Source organism: Vigna umbellata, chromosome 9 (genome assembly GCF_029865625.1).
Source record: "Vigna umbellata cultivar VRB3 chromosome 9, Vumbellata_1.0, whole genome shotgun sequence".
In the NCBI taxonomy this organism is placed as follows: Eukaryota; Viridiplantae; Streptophyta; class Magnoliopsida; order Fabales; family Fabaceae; genus Vigna; species Vigna umbellata.
Window position 1 is genome coordinate 26,270,703 of NC_142173.1, and position 18,090 is coordinate 26,288,792.

At 30.1% G+C, this 18,090-nt stretch overlaps 1 protein-coding gene across 2 annotated transcripts; it reads right to left on the reverse strand.

The window, feature by feature from the left end:
- Nucleotides 1-10,788: 10,788 nt before the first annotated feature.
- Nucleotides 10,789-17,204, reverse strand: LOC124827922 (putative axial regulator YABBY 2). 2 transcript variants are annotated; one of them, XM_088098805.1, is made up of 7 exons: nt 17,095-17,204; nt 16,844-16,996; nt 14,500-14,619; nt 14,160-14,283; nt 13,109-13,157; nt 12,493-12,568; nt 10,789-11,223 (listed from the first exon to the last, which is right to left on the reverse strand). In XM_088098805.1, exons 2-7 carry the CDS (start codon nt 16,913-16,915, stop codon nt 11,119-11,121), a joined length of 546 nt encoding a protein of 181 aa, XP_087954931.1. In that variant the 5' UTR covers nt 16,916-16,996; nt 17,095-17,204; the 3' UTR covers nt 10,789-11,118. The 2 variants fall into 2 exon arrangements, with proteins under 2 accessions (XP_087954931.1, XP_087954929.1); XM_088098803.1 differs by having other exon boundaries at nt 14,160-14,289; nt 17,095-17,202.
- Nucleotides 17,205-18,090: the final 886 nt, after the last annotated feature.

The window sequence follows — 18,090 nt, forward strand, 5'->3', positions numbered from 1 at the left end:
TTTTGTGTAATGTTAGGTATTGTGAAGCTAGCGAGAAGTTGGATCGTTGAGACTAACAGAGAGTTTGGTGATTGATAAGGGTTCCAATATAGTGACTTCATGAAGAAGAAGCTGGAGACATGTTGATTTTCCTGCAGATAATAATCTTGATCTGTCAGCTTGTATTGCGCATGGAAGTGACAAATCTTACGTACATGTTCCTTTATGCTACCAGGTGCTCATTATAGAGCATCTGTCCATCTAAAACTGCTGTTCATCTTTTCAATACCCATGTTCACCCCATCAGCAAATCAAGAGAAGACAAAATCTGCACCTGTCTATGTTTTTTTTTTCTTCAGAAGAGTTTCTGTAAGAATATATATATATATATATATATATATATATATATATATATATATATATATATATATATATAAGAAAAAATGAAAAAGTTAAATATTATATAAGAAAAGAAATCTTTGAATTTATTATGTTAAGGTTTTTGATTAAAAGTGATATTAAATCAATGCATTAAATTCATGTTTAATCGGTGTTCTATTTTTATAATGAATATTTTCTCAATATCATGTGTCCCGTTAAAGTGAATAACAATACAAATAAAGATACTCATGGTTTAGCTTGAAAGAGATTAAATTTTTAATGTGAAGAGACTTACATTTGACACGAAGATTCTTGAAAATTTAAATAGGAGTCCAAGCTTTCTATAGAATAAAAATGAGAAAGTTGAATATCATGTAAAAAGAAAATCAATAAATTTACTATTGTAAAAGTTTGGATTGGAAATTATGTAAATTTCTTATAGGTGAGTTAAATTAAAGTCTCATTTGTGTAATGGAAATTAATTTTCTTCAAGAGATCTCACTATGAGACCAGAAGACAAAAATGAGGTTTAAAATTTAGGATGAAATTGTCACTAGACATCATATCTTATGATAAATAATATCTTGAAACTTTGATTTCTAACTCTGACAATGACATTGTAAAATTCATGTAGCTGATAAGATAAGACAATGTTACTATTATTATCACCATTATTACAAAGTATACAATACAATATATATATATATATATATATATATATATATATATATATATATATATATATATATATATATATATATATATATATATATATATATATAGGTAACAAAAGTAGGAGATTCTTCTGTGATTGACATTATTAAGACAAGAATATGAATGTATGCATGAGAAAGATTAAACATGAAAGCCCTGGAAGAGATTGAAGGATAAGTTTGTTGATTCTGAAGGAGGTGTTGAGGGAGAAAAGAAGAAAGAAGATTTTGGAGTGATTACAGAAGCACAGGATTTGAGCAGTAGTATAGTAACATAATGTCTGACATTTGTTAGTTTTGAGCATCATGGACCACATTTCCATATTGGTGTTAAGGAGTGGCAGAAGTGTTGGTGTGTTGTAGGAAAGTACTTGAGAGACAGCCTTAGGGAGGGACCAGTGATTGATAGGACTTAGGGTGAATTTGTCTTTGTCATTCACATTTTACAGATATAATAATTTAAATGCAAGAGACTGAGGTAAAGTTTAAATAAGACAAGGATGATCAAACTAGACATAGAAGAAGCCACTTGTGCCACTTCAGTTACACAACACTTTCAGAAATCAGTTATTTAATACATAATGGCCTCTTTGTTATGTCCAAAAAAAGAAACTCTTTCTGCTATACAATGATTTAATAATTACTTTTCAGACAGTTTTTTTTTATACAACACCAGAATCTAATTTATGCTTTTTAAAAAATTGTTTTCTGAGAGATTATTCCAGGGTAATTTTTGTTCTTACTTTTTTAATACTAGAAGGTCCAAGTTTGATTACACTCCTCCTCTTCCTCAAAAGCAAAATTCATATATACATATCTTTGTCTTCATTTTTGTTGAGTATAAAATTTGTCTTATTTTTATTTTCATTGGATAATAAGTATGAATTCTTGGATACTATCCCAAATATTAATTAAATATTTTTCTTATAAAAGAAATACAATTAAAATAAAAAACAGATTACATTATTAACAACTTAACGTAAAAAGAACATACATTTTATTTTCTTCATTGTCAAAGTTAAGAAAAGGATTTTAGTGATCTTGTTGTTTATCAAATAGTCCAAATAATAAGATGGAGAATACAAATTTGTATAGTGAAAAAATATATTTGAAACTAAGAATCCAAGAAAAATTAAATGGTTTTTTTAGTTTACCTACTAATGATTTACACTATTGATACTGTACATTCTTTCCTGAAAAAAAAAAGAAGAGTCAAATGTAATATAAAAATTATTTAATTTGATAAAATTGTAATTTATGTTTTTTGAGTAAAATAAAAAATTAAATTAAAATTGTGATGAAAAGAAAAATACCTCTAAAGTTAAAATAAATGAATTTAGTGAATATTGAATGAAGGCAATTAATAAAGATAATGAAAAATTATGTAACAAAAGAAGAATTTTCCAATTATAACGAATTAAAGAATCAAAAGGAGAATAAGGAAAATACGTTAGGTTACATAATACACTAAATAAGTAATTTAAAACAAAGAATGTGTATGATAATGATTGCTTTTAACGGCAAAATTAAAAACCAGCCATTAATTACTTTGCTATTAGGACTTTTGTTACCATAAAAATTCAATTATAAAACATATTAGTGGCCGATTTCTGTTATTTAATGACTGAGTTTTTAAAATAATTTCTTTCTTATACCTATGCATAATGAAAATTCTATATCAAACTCATAACAAATTCCTAATCTGAGCTTATATGCAAGCATTTTCTTATTAATGATTATTTTAATGAGTAGGATCTTACATTATCTAAACTAGAATCTAAGTTTAAATGAAAAATAAAGTTATCTCTTTGAAAACAGTTTTGTGGGGTTTTAGATGTATGGACTAAAAATAGAACACAAACTTTTTAAGGAGACAAAAAATACTTAATGATTTTTTTTCTTAAATAAAGATAACATTAGTGACCACCAGTCTTTAAATTAAGAAAAATGATATTTTGGTATATATAATTTTTTTACATTTATTTAATATTATCTTTTTTTTTCTTTCTTAAAAAAAATACAATTTTTTATGACCATTTTACTTTTATAATATATATATATTAAACGATCTGTCATTATACTATTATTTTTAAATTAATTAAATTAATTGTCTCAAGGCTAACCAAATATTGGTATATAAGGCCCGAAAGGCACGTCACCTTAGCTTAGTGTTTTAAGTTTTCTTATTAAATAGATTATTTTTTAAAAATTAATCTATTTCATTATATTAAATGTACTTACGCTAGACTTTCATTTTTTAAATAAAATATGTACTTTGTACAACTATACTTATCAGCTTATATTTTCAAAGTAAAAGTCTTCTAAGTTTTTATATAGAATTTTATTTTATTTTAACTAAATCTCATAATATTTTTTAAGCTTCTTTTGCAAGTTTCTCTCTAATAGTTTTATAAAACCTATACTTTTATATTTTAATTTTTATAATTTCAAAAAATTAATTGATTATATAATGCAAACATTTTGAATTCTTAAGATATAGTATTTATTAGGAAAATTCAAATTTTAAATTTATAGCTCACATAATCATGTTTTTGTAGGTTTCAATGTAATTTCTTTTATAATATATATTCCATCGGTTCTTCTGGAAAAAAAAAACACTGAGCTTTTTAAGATGAAGAAAACATCAACATTTTAATTGATGTTATTGGTCAGTTGTGATAACTTTTCAATGCATTTTTCTTTTGTTGCACTTGCCAGTGTTTGCCGAAAACAAAACTTTTGAAAGGACGTTTACGCTTTTTTTTTTTTGTTTAATGTCTCGGTAGGTCCCTATTTTCGGCGTGAATCTCAAATAGGTCCCTTTTCTTTTCGGCATCTCAATTGGGTCCCCATTTTTGTAAAATTGTAACAATTAGGGGTCTGCCGTCAAATTGGACAAACGGCCGTTTAATTGTTGCTTACGTGGCATGAACAGTGTTTTCAGTAATGACACGTGGCATGATTCCCATCTGACACGTAAGCAACAATTAAACGGCCGTTTGTCCAATTTGACGGCAGACCCCTAATTGTTACAATTTTACAAAAATGGGGACCCAATTGAGACGCCGAAAAGAAAAGGGACCTATTTGAGATTCACGCCGAAAATAGGGACCTACCGAGACATTAAACCTTTTTTTTTTAAATTTTAGGAAATGAGAGGTCAAAACTTAGATGGAAGCATATCAAAATTGTCTTCTTAAAGTATAAGAGTTTTAAGATAAAGAAAAGAAAATTCCGACAATTATCACTATTTAAGACTCTATTTTTTCTAATGAAAAGTAACATTTAATAATCAAGATAATTTTATAATTATAAAGTTTAGAGCTAATCAGATAAAGTTTTTATTTTAATTTTTATAAGAGTTGTATAACCTTTTTGCAAATATATGGTAAAAAATATAATCTATTTTGTCAGAAACTCACTTGATTAATGCTAATTATAGACACTTTATATATTCTCTCTCCAAATTTGTTTGCTTTTTTTTTTTTCTTTTAGAGTCGGAAAATACTATAATTGTTTTGTTAAAAAATATGATTTTGGTCACCAAAAGTCTTTAGATAGATGTTTTAAGTTTTCTAATTAAATAGATGAAATTAATTTAGTTAATTTTACGCAAGGATATAAGCTTATAAAAATATATAGCTTTTAATATTCATAGCACAGGGAAGTATTTAATTTGTTAGTGGGTTTTTTTGTAAAAGAAAAAATAGAGAAGAAAAGGGCGAAAGTAAATGATCCGTATCTTAATTGGGTTACAGTTTAGATGCATTATTTTGTAAGGAATGGAAGGGACAAAAAAAAGAGGACACATGCCATGTTGTAACTAAGACCACTATACTGACTTTGATTAGCTACCAACATCGACCCTTTTTCAAACTTTTCTCTCAAAATAATAATTCATAACATTAAAAATGGATGTGTACTATTTCTACTTTTTAAAAAATTTTAATTCAAAATCGGTACTTCGAAGTTGTGTTCTCCGAAGACGACATTCATTTTTCATAATCCAAAACTAAAATCGTGACATGAAATAAATAGAGTTGTAACCATAGGGGTGTAAATTTCATTCTAAAATCAACTTATACAAATTATATTAGTTAAGAAGTGAATTTTAATTAATGGAATAGCATGTTGAATAAACAACAATAACATTTTAATATTGTTAGCAACGGACTTTAAGCCTAACTCAACCCCATAAAACCAGTTTGTATTGTAAAGTGAGGTTTGCACCTACTTATAAACTAAGAATTGGCCTTATCTTTAGTCGATGTGGGACTTCCAACACACTTCCTTCACGCCGAGGTATAGACATCTCGTGCATCATAGTAGAAATTGGGTGGTCCGATAACGGTCCGATTGCAGGTGGAATAGAAGAATAGAATGCCCACTTAGAACTCGCTAGGATAGGCTCTAACCATGACTCTGATACCATGGTTGAAGCTTATTCTAGCGAGTTCTAAGTGGACATTTCTGTTTCCACCCATTGTCGGATCACTATTGGACCACCAAATTTCTACTATCACGCACGAGATGTCTATATCTCGGTGTGAATGGGGTGTGTTGGAAGTTCCACATCGATTAGAGATAAGACCAAATTATAATATATAAGTGAGATGCTAATCTTACCTTATAAGTCGATTATGTGGGGTTGAGTTAGACTTAAATTCCACTTTCTAATAAACATGGTTATAATATTATGTTAAAAAATGGATATTTGATATTAAAGAGAGATGTGATTTAAAGTACACTATGACCAGAAAACACATAACATAACCAACCAATATAAAAGAGATGTTAGGATGAATGGTCATGGATGAAAGGGTTTAATGTTATTTTGAGCTTTTGTGATGACTTTGAGCGATGAGCAGAGATAGTTTGCCATATGAGGTAATGTTTGAATGGTAGAATGAAAACATGTTAGAGTAGAATCAAACGTGACTTTATATTATCTTGCATGTCTTGTTACATGTCATGTGGCCTACTACTTGGTGTGAACAGAATAAAGAAATGAATCATCTTCTTCCTTTAATCATCACCACTTCTGCCATGGAATTCCACCATCTTCCTATTCTTATCTCTCCCCACTCACCACTTTCGCTGTCACTGTTTACGTACTTCCATTCAAGGACTACTACTACACACTATTCTTATTTCTTATATATCTGTAACTTCTCTTTTTATATTGCAATCATCAATTACTTCATATACCGTCTCATATATCATATTTATCGCTACTGCATTCATATAACCGCAGATTTGGATTCTTCAAATCCATCAGATTAAGGTGTTTGAGGATACCTCACACTCGTTTCCATCATCTCTTTCTGCAACTCTCACAAGTGCTGCAGCAAAACCTACAATGGAGTTTGTGCTAGACACATTAGTAGTTATACCCTTTTTTATATTATGTTGCATTATGTATTTATTATGCACTAGATGATTAACTACGTATATAAATATATTATACTATGTTAGTTATTTTAAAAAAATAATTTTATAATGTGTAGATTTACCATTTAGTAATTTTATAGACTTAGGTAATATATTCGGCTTTTATTTTTTATATAATTAACACAACAATTTATAATAATATAATGATATAACTGCTAAATTAACGAAGTAAACTTTTAATATTATATGATTATATTAAGATGGTTAACTAATGCCAAAATATTGTTTTTTAAGATATACATGGATTTTAGATGGGAATAATTCAAAAGATTAATAAGAAAAACAAAGTTAAAATCAATGTTTGACTTATTTATTATATAAAAAGTAAATTTATTGTTAAAGTTTTAGACAGAAAGTGATGTTTGGTTAGATTTAGGTTATATTTATGTAATCTTATTCTAATAAAATGAATCCACGATGTTCCAAAAAGAAGTTAACTTAAGTTCTCTAAAGTTTTGTTAAAACAATAGAATATAAAAAAATACGATTTTTTATGTGACGAATTTTTTTTATAATTTTTATTTTGTTTTCTTTAACTTATTTATGTTTGAATCATATTTAAAGATAATTTTGTAAAAAAAAAAAGTTATATACTTCTAAATGTTTTATATATGTTTTTTTTCAATAAAAAATAAAAAATCATCGCTATAAGAATACATGGAGTAAAATTGATTACTAGTATTTTAATATGTGCATTCCAAAAGTTTAAAAAATATTATATATAATTAAAACTCATCAATAATGTATACTTTTTAAAGCTATAAATTGTATTGATAAACAATTCATATTACCATATTAGGTTACATTGACTATTGACAACTTCTTTTAAGACAACTAAAATTTAATTTAAATAAAATATAAGAAAAAAGATAGTTTGGAAAACATTAAATATTTAAAAAATAGTAAAAAATACTTTAATTTAAGAAAGCTCTCAAAACACAATTTCTTGCCAAAAATAATTTCCAGGTATACTGTAATTTGAGATAGCTATCATGATTTAGGTAGGGAGGTGTATTTTACTAAATACGTAGTTTTTAATATATTTTAAGTTTCTGAAACAAAAATTTCATAAAAAATGATAAAGATGATTTTATTTATATATATTTTACTAGTATATATTTCATAGTAATGTAAAATAAAATGGTTAAATATATTTTTAGTTTTTAAATTTATATATAAAATTGAAATGATTTTTGTTTCAAATTTTAAAAATAAATAAATATAATTTTTTTATAATTTGATGGTGCAAATAATTTCTATAGCAGGTTAAAATTTTGTTTAATACATTTAAAAAATTTGAATAAAAAGACTATATTTATTTATTTATAAAAGTTTATAAATTAAATTATCTTAAAAATTTAAAGGGAAATGAGTTTGACTTTCAGTTTCAAATTCAAAACCTAAAAACATATTTATAAAAACAGAGTGTGTTTTGATATGGTTTTATAGAAGAAATGAGAAAGGTAATTTAGATTAATGAGTTATGATGAGATGTAAAAGAGGATTAATTAGGGTTATGAGTGGGAAGAGGAAAGGTGTGTGTAAGTGACATGACAGTCTGAATAGGTTTGGGTGAGAGACATCCATTTATTGTTTTGTGCAGAGAAAGATAAAGTGAAGTCATACATCCATCCATCCATCTATCCATCTATCAGACAACACCCTATTTCACATGGATCCATTTAACCCCACCAACCTCCTTGATTTGACCTCTCAGATTCTCTACATTTGACCTCTTCCCACCAAACAAACACCTCCATTCTTCTAATCTTCCATTTCTTAAACCATCTTTAACAATCATTTTACACTCTCTAACCTATCAAAACCCTAAATCTAAATCTAAACCTAAAACCTCTCTCTCACGTGTGCCTTCCTTCAATCAAGGATCAAACATTATGATGCTGGAACAGTAGCATTTCAAAGGACCATGCATCTCATAACCATATATAGCCACCCCGTCTACTGTGTCTAACATTATACGTCACGTCACCATGACTGCACCAATAGTAGTTTTTCATAATGGAAAACACTCCCAACAACAAAACAAAACAACCTCTTTCTGCAGCTACCATCCAATCTTCTGCTTCCACCACTCACGCGCCTTTTCACATTTTCCAGATTAATTACTCATTACTTTCTTTACTTCATAATCTATATATACGGATACATTATACTTACTATATATGTCACACTTAATTACATTCTTAATTATCACACTATTTCTATCACTCACATTTTTTTAATTCTTAATGCATATCAAGTGACCTGAATTCCACCATTTCAACTTTCTTATATTCTCTAAAACCCTGCAACTTATACATGTTTTTACTGATTAAATCTCACATCTTTATATTTTTATCAATATTGTTTGATAAAAAGTAGAATTATAGACTTCTTGTATAACCAACTGGTGCTTGTCACATTCTTAATAAGATGAAAATGTAAGGCAAGATTTTAATAGGCATATGTATAGGTTCTGCAAAATGAATGTAAGAGGTGGCCTAAAATTAATGAATTTTTCTTATGAGAGTTTGATAAGTGTATATGGGTGTTGTACAGAAATTATACTTTCCAAATTGATTAAAAAATATTGTTAATATGATTTTTAAGGTAATTATGGTAAAATTCAAGTGGTTTACAGTACATTGTTGTTTGTAATTGAATGATAGATTCTCTACTTTTTATAACAATCATAATTACAATTTAAAGTTATATTTTAAGTAAATTTTATTAGTTGACGAAGTCTTTTACAAACAACTGATCATGAAAAATCAAACTGTTCAAATAAAATGACAAAAGTTTGTTAAAAAGTTACATAATTTTATTTTTCACGAATTTAAACAAAACTTTATAAAAACACAGAACTCTTTACACATTTACAATTAAAATCTTTGTTTGCTGCAACTCACCCTAAACAAGAGGAACATACTTACAACGTTAATGTTTCATTTTTAATATTCAGTATTTATAAGCAGTTTTTGTTTGGGTTACATATATAAATGAATTTTAATACAAAAGTATAGTTATAATTAATATCAAACAGTTGATATTTTCTCATAATGAAAACTTCTAGGTCATTAAATTTTTGTATTTGAGAGAATAAAAGGTAATTATAGTTAAATAAGATTCACAAAATATATACACACGTAAATGAAGCATGTGATTATTTATTACTTTTTTGTATAGTTATTTTTTGAAATCATATGTAAAATGATGATACTTTTACATTAATATATAGCATCAAAATTTAAGTCTCCTTCTTTCTATATATAAATAATATAAAAGTAGAAGATGAAAATGAAACCAATTACGGAAATACATAAAGGCAACAGATGTACATCAATGAACTCCAACTAACTGGGTTCATACATTTATGTACTGATTCAACTTTTTAAAACATAAAAAAATTATCATTATATCTGACAGGAAAATTTTAATTATTGAAACAAGTAGTTTGATATATTATTGAACAATTCATCATTTTGTCACTAAAATTTTAGGATTTTGTATACTTGAGGAAGATTTATCTGATATTCTTGCTTAGAACTGATGAGCATGTTGATATATACTGATGCTAAAGAGTATATATTACAATCTTTTTAAATGACAGATTATGATTCTAAAGGATTAAAATACAACTATCTGTAGAATATAGTGATATTTCATTATTAATATTGTGAGTTCTTCTTTTGCCACCTATTTTCGTAGGTTGGTTTATATTTTTGTTTTATTAGTTTATTTAAGTTGGACAGTTTTGGTTTGAATTTATGAGGAGATAGAGTGTTTCCCTCACTGCTTTCCATACAATTCCCTTTTACTTAGAAGCTTAAAAACAAACTGAGTTCTGCGAGTGTGGCAGGTGATCATGCATGCAGAACCTGCACTACATGTTGCTCTTTTAATAGGGCTGTACTCCATTAACTGAAAAAATGGTCCAGGAAGAAAAATAGAAAGAAAGAAGAAAAAAGGAGCCCATTAAAGAGCAAGAAATGTAATATTACACTCTTTAATTTACTGAAGGAACTACCATGCAAGGTGGGTAAAAAAGAGTTTCTCCAGAGGAAGCACTATATACCCAAAAATGGTCAAACGGTAACCTTCTCAGAGATGAAAAAGGTGTTCATGTGGTCCTATGAGAGGGTGAAATATTATTGGTGTGCTTAGGGGTTGTCATAAAAAGAATAAATCATTTAGATAAACAGTACATAAATGTAACAATCTTTTCTCTTTACGTCTTCCAAATTAATGTGAAAGCAAAGAGAGATTTAAACACACTCAAACACTTTAGATTATGATGACTGAAGAAACATCATCATCATTATGATATATAGAGGAACGTGTTGTTTACTTAAGGGCTCAAATTCAACACAATAAATGCAATCACAAGAATGGCAATCATTTCATAACAACGATATATCTATATATATAGAAAAGGGCAATACATGTACTATTAAACATTGGTGAGAGAGGGTGAGGTTAATTTGCAGGAGTCTCCCATCCAGTTGTACGATTGGGAAATTTGATCAACCTCATTTTCACTGATTTAGGTCAAGCATGAAAAAAACAAGCTCATACTCACAGGCTTCCATTTATATCAGTAGAATCCATTGGTCTTTTCACCTCCTTCTCCCTGCTCCAACTTTCCTTGACTGTTACCATCCAGCTTTAACCCAAAGTGAATGTGAGGGAAATGTGCCCACTGCATACACATATAAACATCAAGCACTCTTCATAAAGACAAATTTCATGGACTCACAAACATATATATTTATATATAACAATGAACTGCTGTTTATGCCATATATAGTCAAGATTCTTGCAGGAACTGGCAGATAATATAACTAATAAACTCCAAAGTTAACTTCAAAACTTTGAACAGATTTTCACTTATTAGTCTTTAAAATGGCTATAGCATGACCATGTTATTATAGTAACTCACTTTACAACACTTTCAGATCCATTTTATTAGTTATTTTTTCTGTATATATATATATCTTTCAATGGCATTAGTTGTGATGGATAAAGTGAGAGTTTTTTCTGGAAATTCTAATGTCTGTGATGCTTGTGCTTTTCTTGTACAAATTAACATGCATAATTTTGAACAGGTATGGTCATTTTGAAGAAGGGTGATCGATCAGGTCTGGTTTTTCAATCAACTTGGACTGTGTGTGGCGTCCAAATAAAATGCGGTGAAAAACATGCTATGGTACATAGGAAAAATAAGAGAGTTCAAAAGCAGCACAGTGTAGTACATAGGAGAGTGATGGAATCACATGTAGACGAATTAGACAAGTGACACTGGTTACAGCATGTGTTAGGGTTAACAAAGTGATCACGTGAAAGTGAAAGTGGCTATGGCCTATCAAACTTGACCTAATTTGACAGGTTGTAGGCTTTTTAAAAGGGAGATTTGATACGGTTTTATGATAATGAACATAGTTGCCCACTCAAATGCTTAAACATATTCCTCAACAAATGTTGATTCACATCCCTTTTCTAATGCATCAGCTTTTGTAAACTTTGTCTTTACAAGATTGGATAACCTCATGTTGTATGTATTGTTTTTCTATCAACATCTCATGTTGTATATGACCAATAAATATATATATATATATATATATATATATATATATATATATATATATATATATATATATATATATATATATATATACACACGGCTATAACATAAAATACCATGTTCCTGGGTTGTAAACCAATTAAAAAATGTGATTTCCCACATATACCCTCAAGCTAGATGATTACTTTGGAAGGATGTTTGAAATAACCGTAGGAATAATATTGGATTGTGACCTTGAGCAAGAAGTTTATAGAAGAGACAAGAGTGTCTGTAAATTGACAGAAGTGGCTCCAAAAAACATGAAAAATGTAGAAAAGTGCAGCACGCAGTTGTATGGATCAGAGAATGATATATACTGATTAATGTAGTAATTAAGGTTAAACTCACGTTTTTGGCTGCGGAGCTGAAAGCCTCCCTGTGGCTGATATCTGGATTACTAGCCTTAATCCTTTGGATTTCCTCCCTGCAAAATCAGACACTTGAAAAGACTTGCTATTTGTTTTTACTCAATGGAATCATCTCTACTGTACTTTAGAATTAAGAAACTTATTTACTTGGATTGTTGGATCATCTTTATTCTTTGAATACGAAATAAAATTTTAATCATTTCGCTTGACATTAATAATGCTTGTTTCTTTCTTTAGTAATTACACCCTTTACTATTATCTTTATATATATACTACTTTTTAGAATAAATAATGTAATGATAAATGTTATTAATCAATGACAAATTATCCAATATAATACTTTATTGACTCTTAAAAAATTTAAATTATTATGCATGTCATCACTTTTATTTTTATATAATCTGAAAAAAAAAGTAAAAGTCAGGAAAGTATAAATATAATTGACATTATAACTTTAACGAAATGCGTATAATTATCTCTAATAATGGTGATGATGATAATTTCAGTCCTTAATCAAATCCTACATAATATATCACAGTAATTAGGGAGAAGCAAGGAGGTTGATTTTAAAATAACAAAGGGCGAAAACTACTTACTTAATGAATCGATTATAAGCAGAAGGCACACGATGTCTCTTCTCTGTAGCTGTTGAACAATCATGAGATGAATTAATTAGGAATATTGAATAACGATGTAAGAGAAAAATTAAGTAGAATGAATCATCAATTTGCACTAGATCTGTAACCCAAAAAAATTTACATCAGAGATTCCCCAACAGAAAAACTGGTTGAGATATGGAATTTTTCACACGAAAGGCCAAATTCCCTGGACAGACTGAAGCTGTGGAACTGGGTTGTGGAGGACCATTCAATTATATGCTCTAGCATTCAAATAGCATTGAAATTTCCGTTGTTTATCCAAGAGTCCATTGGATTTTCTTTCTAATTTCTGAAACAGTTTTTGTCGTCATTGCTTTGTACAGTTCACTCACAGCGAGAGAAGATCGACCACTACATAACTTAAGTACTGCTACCTCTTACTACCTTTTTCTTGCAAGTATCAATATAATTACCATGATGAGCTGTTATTATATAATGGTGAAAGGAATCTGTGACTGTAAAATGAATTACACGTGGATAATTGCGTTCAAATGTGTATATGTGTGTGATATAAAATACACAAGTCCTTGTTCTTGTTTTAGGGCATGGCATGACAGCAATGAATTAAGGATGGGTCAATTTTTTGTTACGTAAGGTCACCATCTTAGAGGGGGCCATTAAAATTGATGGAGAAAACAAGATGCCCCAATTGGGCACATAAAAACTGGTTACTCAGATGGACGCCGACTCTCTGAAAAAACTGGAAAAACTTGTTTTTATGACTAGTGGCCCTCAATGATAAGGTCGTTCTGCTCTGCTGCTGCTTGTATTAAATTAGCTTCTGCTGCTATGGAGAGAGTAGTTTGAGTCTTTTTCATCCTTAATTAAAACTTGTCACTGATATTAAAAAGTTCCTCATCAGGTTAGCTGGTCTAGTTATACATGTTGCCTTTTTGTTCATTCAGATTTAGGCGAATTAGGATACGATCCAAAAGCAGATACCAAAAGGAGGGAAAATTAATCATGAAATGTGAGAATGTATACTCACGACGAATGGGAGGAATCCTTGGTTGTTCATGCTCTACTGCCTCAAATGGCGCTATTTTGTTACATTTTGAAGATGAGGATCCCAGTTCCTTGCTGCTGGGTTCTTCAAAGCTTAGGTGCTGTTTCTGTGACTTCATTAGCAACAGATTACACAGAAGAATTAATAAAGGATCACACAGTTATTCATTCAAAGAGCTGCAGGCTTTTTTCTTCTTTTTTTTCTGAGTATAAAGAAATTATGTTATCTCATTTATGGTTGCCCATGGCGTCAGAAAGAGGGAATTGACCAATACAGTCTGAAATGTATATGCATATATATATATATATATATATACACACACCTGAAGGTCTTGAGGAGGAAATGGTTGAAGGGATGCTCCCATGTTAACTGATAGCAAATTAGCGCAATGTCCACATCTAACCGTCACTATGGTTAGCAAACTGTTGTATGGAACACTAACCTGCAACACCCCGTTTTCAAATACATAATAAACACAATATACAGTAGAAAAGTGAGTATAAGAACATCCTCTTCACTTATATGCATACAGTAAAACATGCATTCACGAATGAAAACCAAGAACTTAAAGCTGCACAATTTTGATCACCAATGGACGCACTTACATATATATATATATATATATATATATATATATATATATATATATATTATAGAAATAGATATGTGTGTATGTATACATACATACATATACGGGTGTTCACATTGTCAAAAGAGGTTAACGTTTATACATGTATAGGATAAGTGAAGCTTTCACATTCCCAAGAAAAGTGCTTCTAAAGCACACCATGCAGCACTGCAATGAAAAATGAACAGAGAAAAAGACAAAATGCATAGCTGCCAGAAGAAAGAGGTTATAAGAAGATGATAAATAAGCTAGAGAGGGAAGCGAATGCAGTAATTTTTTCTCATTCATTCTGAGAGAGGTATACTTTTAAGGGTGTGTAGTGTGCAGTGTCCAGCTAGGGAGAGTGTGGTGTGGTGTGGCACATTCAATACATCCATATAATAGCAGCAAACGCTCTGAACCTGACATGGGGCGATTTAAAATTCAGTACTCTCAATCTCTCACAATGTCCCCTTGTTGTGGGTGCGCATCACTTTTTGCTGACACTACAAGGCAAGATGATAAAAGATAGAAATTGTTGCACACAGTGTGGTGGAAAGAGAGAGGGTGAAAAGGACTTGACTGGAACGGAAACCATCAAGGCCTTGAAGGGCTACACCACCGTTAACCACTACCAGAAGAGAATGATGTATCATAATGAAGCAGATTAGCCCTTTAGGTATGGTAAGATCTCATTTGAGAAGGAGAGAAGAAAAGAGAATGCTTTCTCAAAAGGGGTAATTATAATTTCAACATGCTATGATGAAAGGAGAGACACAAAAGAAAGTAACAAGAAAGATTTAAGAAAAGGAGAGAGGGGGCATATGATATGATGTGATATAGCTTGTTCTGGTGGTGAAATATGAATTTATCAGAATCCCCACAAGTTCTTGTAGAAAGAAAGAGAGGACACTGCCTCTGTACTTAAGGGAAGCAACAAGGCTGAAACCGTGAAAAAACTTGATGAAATATACGATATCATAAAAGACGATATGATGCTTCACCCTCATCGCCACAGAAAGGCAATTAAGGGATCAAATCAAAGACTGAGGAGAGAGAAACTGCACTGCGTACCATCACATGGATTTGTTGTGTTCAGATTTAATTTTCTGAACCGTGTTAATTTAGCACACAAGTACACAGACCAACAAAGAATAAAAAATACCATATACCAAACCAAATCATATACTCATATACTAGTTGCTGTTTACTCTTCTGCCAAAAAAAATTATTATTTATTACAAAGTTGAACAAAAGAGGGGAACCCTAATACCTGTGAATAACCCTAGTATATAGATCTCAAGGCTGAGCCTTAGTAAGCATTTTTTAAGCATCTCAAAATTTCTTCCACTTCTGACTCACAAAATTCCTTTATTTCTCACAATTGTGTTGTTAGGTACGGGTAGGGGTTTCAATTATTTAATTTCATAACTTTCTGCTATTACTTTGGCTGCATATATAATATAAATATATATATACATATATATCTCTTGCCGCTGACCAAACTAGCACCACTCATATCAAGGTAGAGGTTAGGGAGCAAAACCCAGTTACACTTTCTCATAAAATATTACATAGCAGTGGAATCCTTGGTACAAAAAACCACCCCATTTACCGAATTAATTCACTTTAAGTGATAGATTGGAGTGTTTCCCCGGGAATTAAGTTACCCTTATGTATAAATTGGGATACTTCTGTTGCATGCTTTCCAACAGTTAAGTTTTCATCCATTTATGTAATATATATAAATATGTGGATATATATATATTCACACACAACAGACATGCATTCTGATTAGGTCTGAACTGAATTTCGCTTTTTGATGGGTACCCAGAAGCGCTTTTTCTTTATTCCTGGCTGTTGTATCATCTCACGATCTCGATCGATTAAAGAAATTAGAAAAAACCAGACTTGCCAAATTAGCTGGTGAAGGGCGTGGCGCAACAGAAAGCTCAGAAGAGTATGGAAAGAAATAACCAAAGAGAAGAAAGAAAGAGAGACATAGATAGGTAGATAGATATAGAGAGAGAAAGAGAAAGAGAGAAAGAGAGTTCTGTACCGCTAGAATGGTGTTGCAGAAGTTGCAGTGAACATAACAAACACGTTCCGTTGCCATCATTTCCATTGACATTTTTAATCTATATGTGACTGTGTCCTTTGAGTGTGTGCTTGGTGGATTTATAGGCAGATCACGGGGGAGAGAATCACTTGGCTGAAAGAAAAGTGAACATGATCATCAACGATTTACAGAAGACGCGGAAGGAAGAGAAAATAAATAAAAAGAAATAAAAAAATAAATAATTTATTTACTTATTATTGTTGTGTTATTTAAGAAGAGAGAGGGAGAGAGAGAGAGAGTGTGTTTGCAGATAGGTTAAAGATGGGACTAGTGTGGTGTGGTCGGGGAAGTGGGGTGGGGTTAGTGGCATTTGATTTAGGAAGAAAAGATTGATTATGGGAAGTGTGCGCGTGTGAGTGACACGTGCGATGAGAGAGTGGGTGTGTAGATGTGTCTGTGTTATGATTGAGAGAATGAGTGGGTGGGAGTGACCCATCTCTAACCATACTGGCTTTCTGTAGCGGACGAGGGGGGCGAGCCATCAATGCTTAGAAATTTGGAATGAATGTTTAGGGATGTGTTCCAAACCAATAAACTATTCATAATTCAATCTAACATAGGAAAAAAAAAACATTAAAAAAACCACAACATTGTTCATCTATGATTAAGGTTGTTACGTGTGGAATGAAAGAATTCATAGGGTTTCATTTTACTTCAAAGAGTTGAACTTTTTTTCCTACGTTTGTTACCGTTCATAGATAGATAGATACCTAGCTAACCAGGGTTTTTAATGAAAATAATTGTCTTTGTAGTTTTCAATGAAACTTTTTCAAAAGTTAACTATTTAACTTTCTCTCTGTCTTATTGTATTTGTTACTTTTGGATTGTTTCTCCATTATTTGCTTTCGAATATAAAGAAAATATTAAAAAATCTATAATTGTTTATTTAAATTAAATATATTAACAGAAACATGTTGTTTTTCTTAAAATAATATAAAATAATGAGTTTCTGATAGAAAGGTGATGGAACAGGTTCATTTATTGTGCAGGGATTAAGACAAAGAACACAAAATGAATTAAGAGAAAAACATTCCGATTAAGAAGTTGTGTTTTTGATGTAATTAAGCATGAGGTGGTGGAAAAGAGTATGGAAATAGGAAGTGGTGGAAAATAACTTTTGTCCATTTTTGTTTCTGTTTATCTATGGCGGTGTACTGCGTTAAAAGTGATTAGACGTGTTCTTGTAC

Bases quoted from the DNA above. Each gene is read 5' to 3' on its own strand.
- LOC124827922 (XM_088098803.1), bottom strand. From the start codon at position 16,915: ATGTCAATGGAAATGATGGCAACGGAACGTGTTTGTTATGTTCACTGC. The intron at 14,620-16,843 runs GTACAGAACTCT...GGGGTGTTGCAG, and splicing joins TCTGCAACACCATTCTAGCG to GTTAGTGTTCCATACAACAG. The intron at 14,290-14,499 runs GTGTGTGTATAT...TTGCTAATGAAG, and splicing joins TTCCTCCTCAAGACCTTCAG to TCACAGAAACAGCACCTAAG.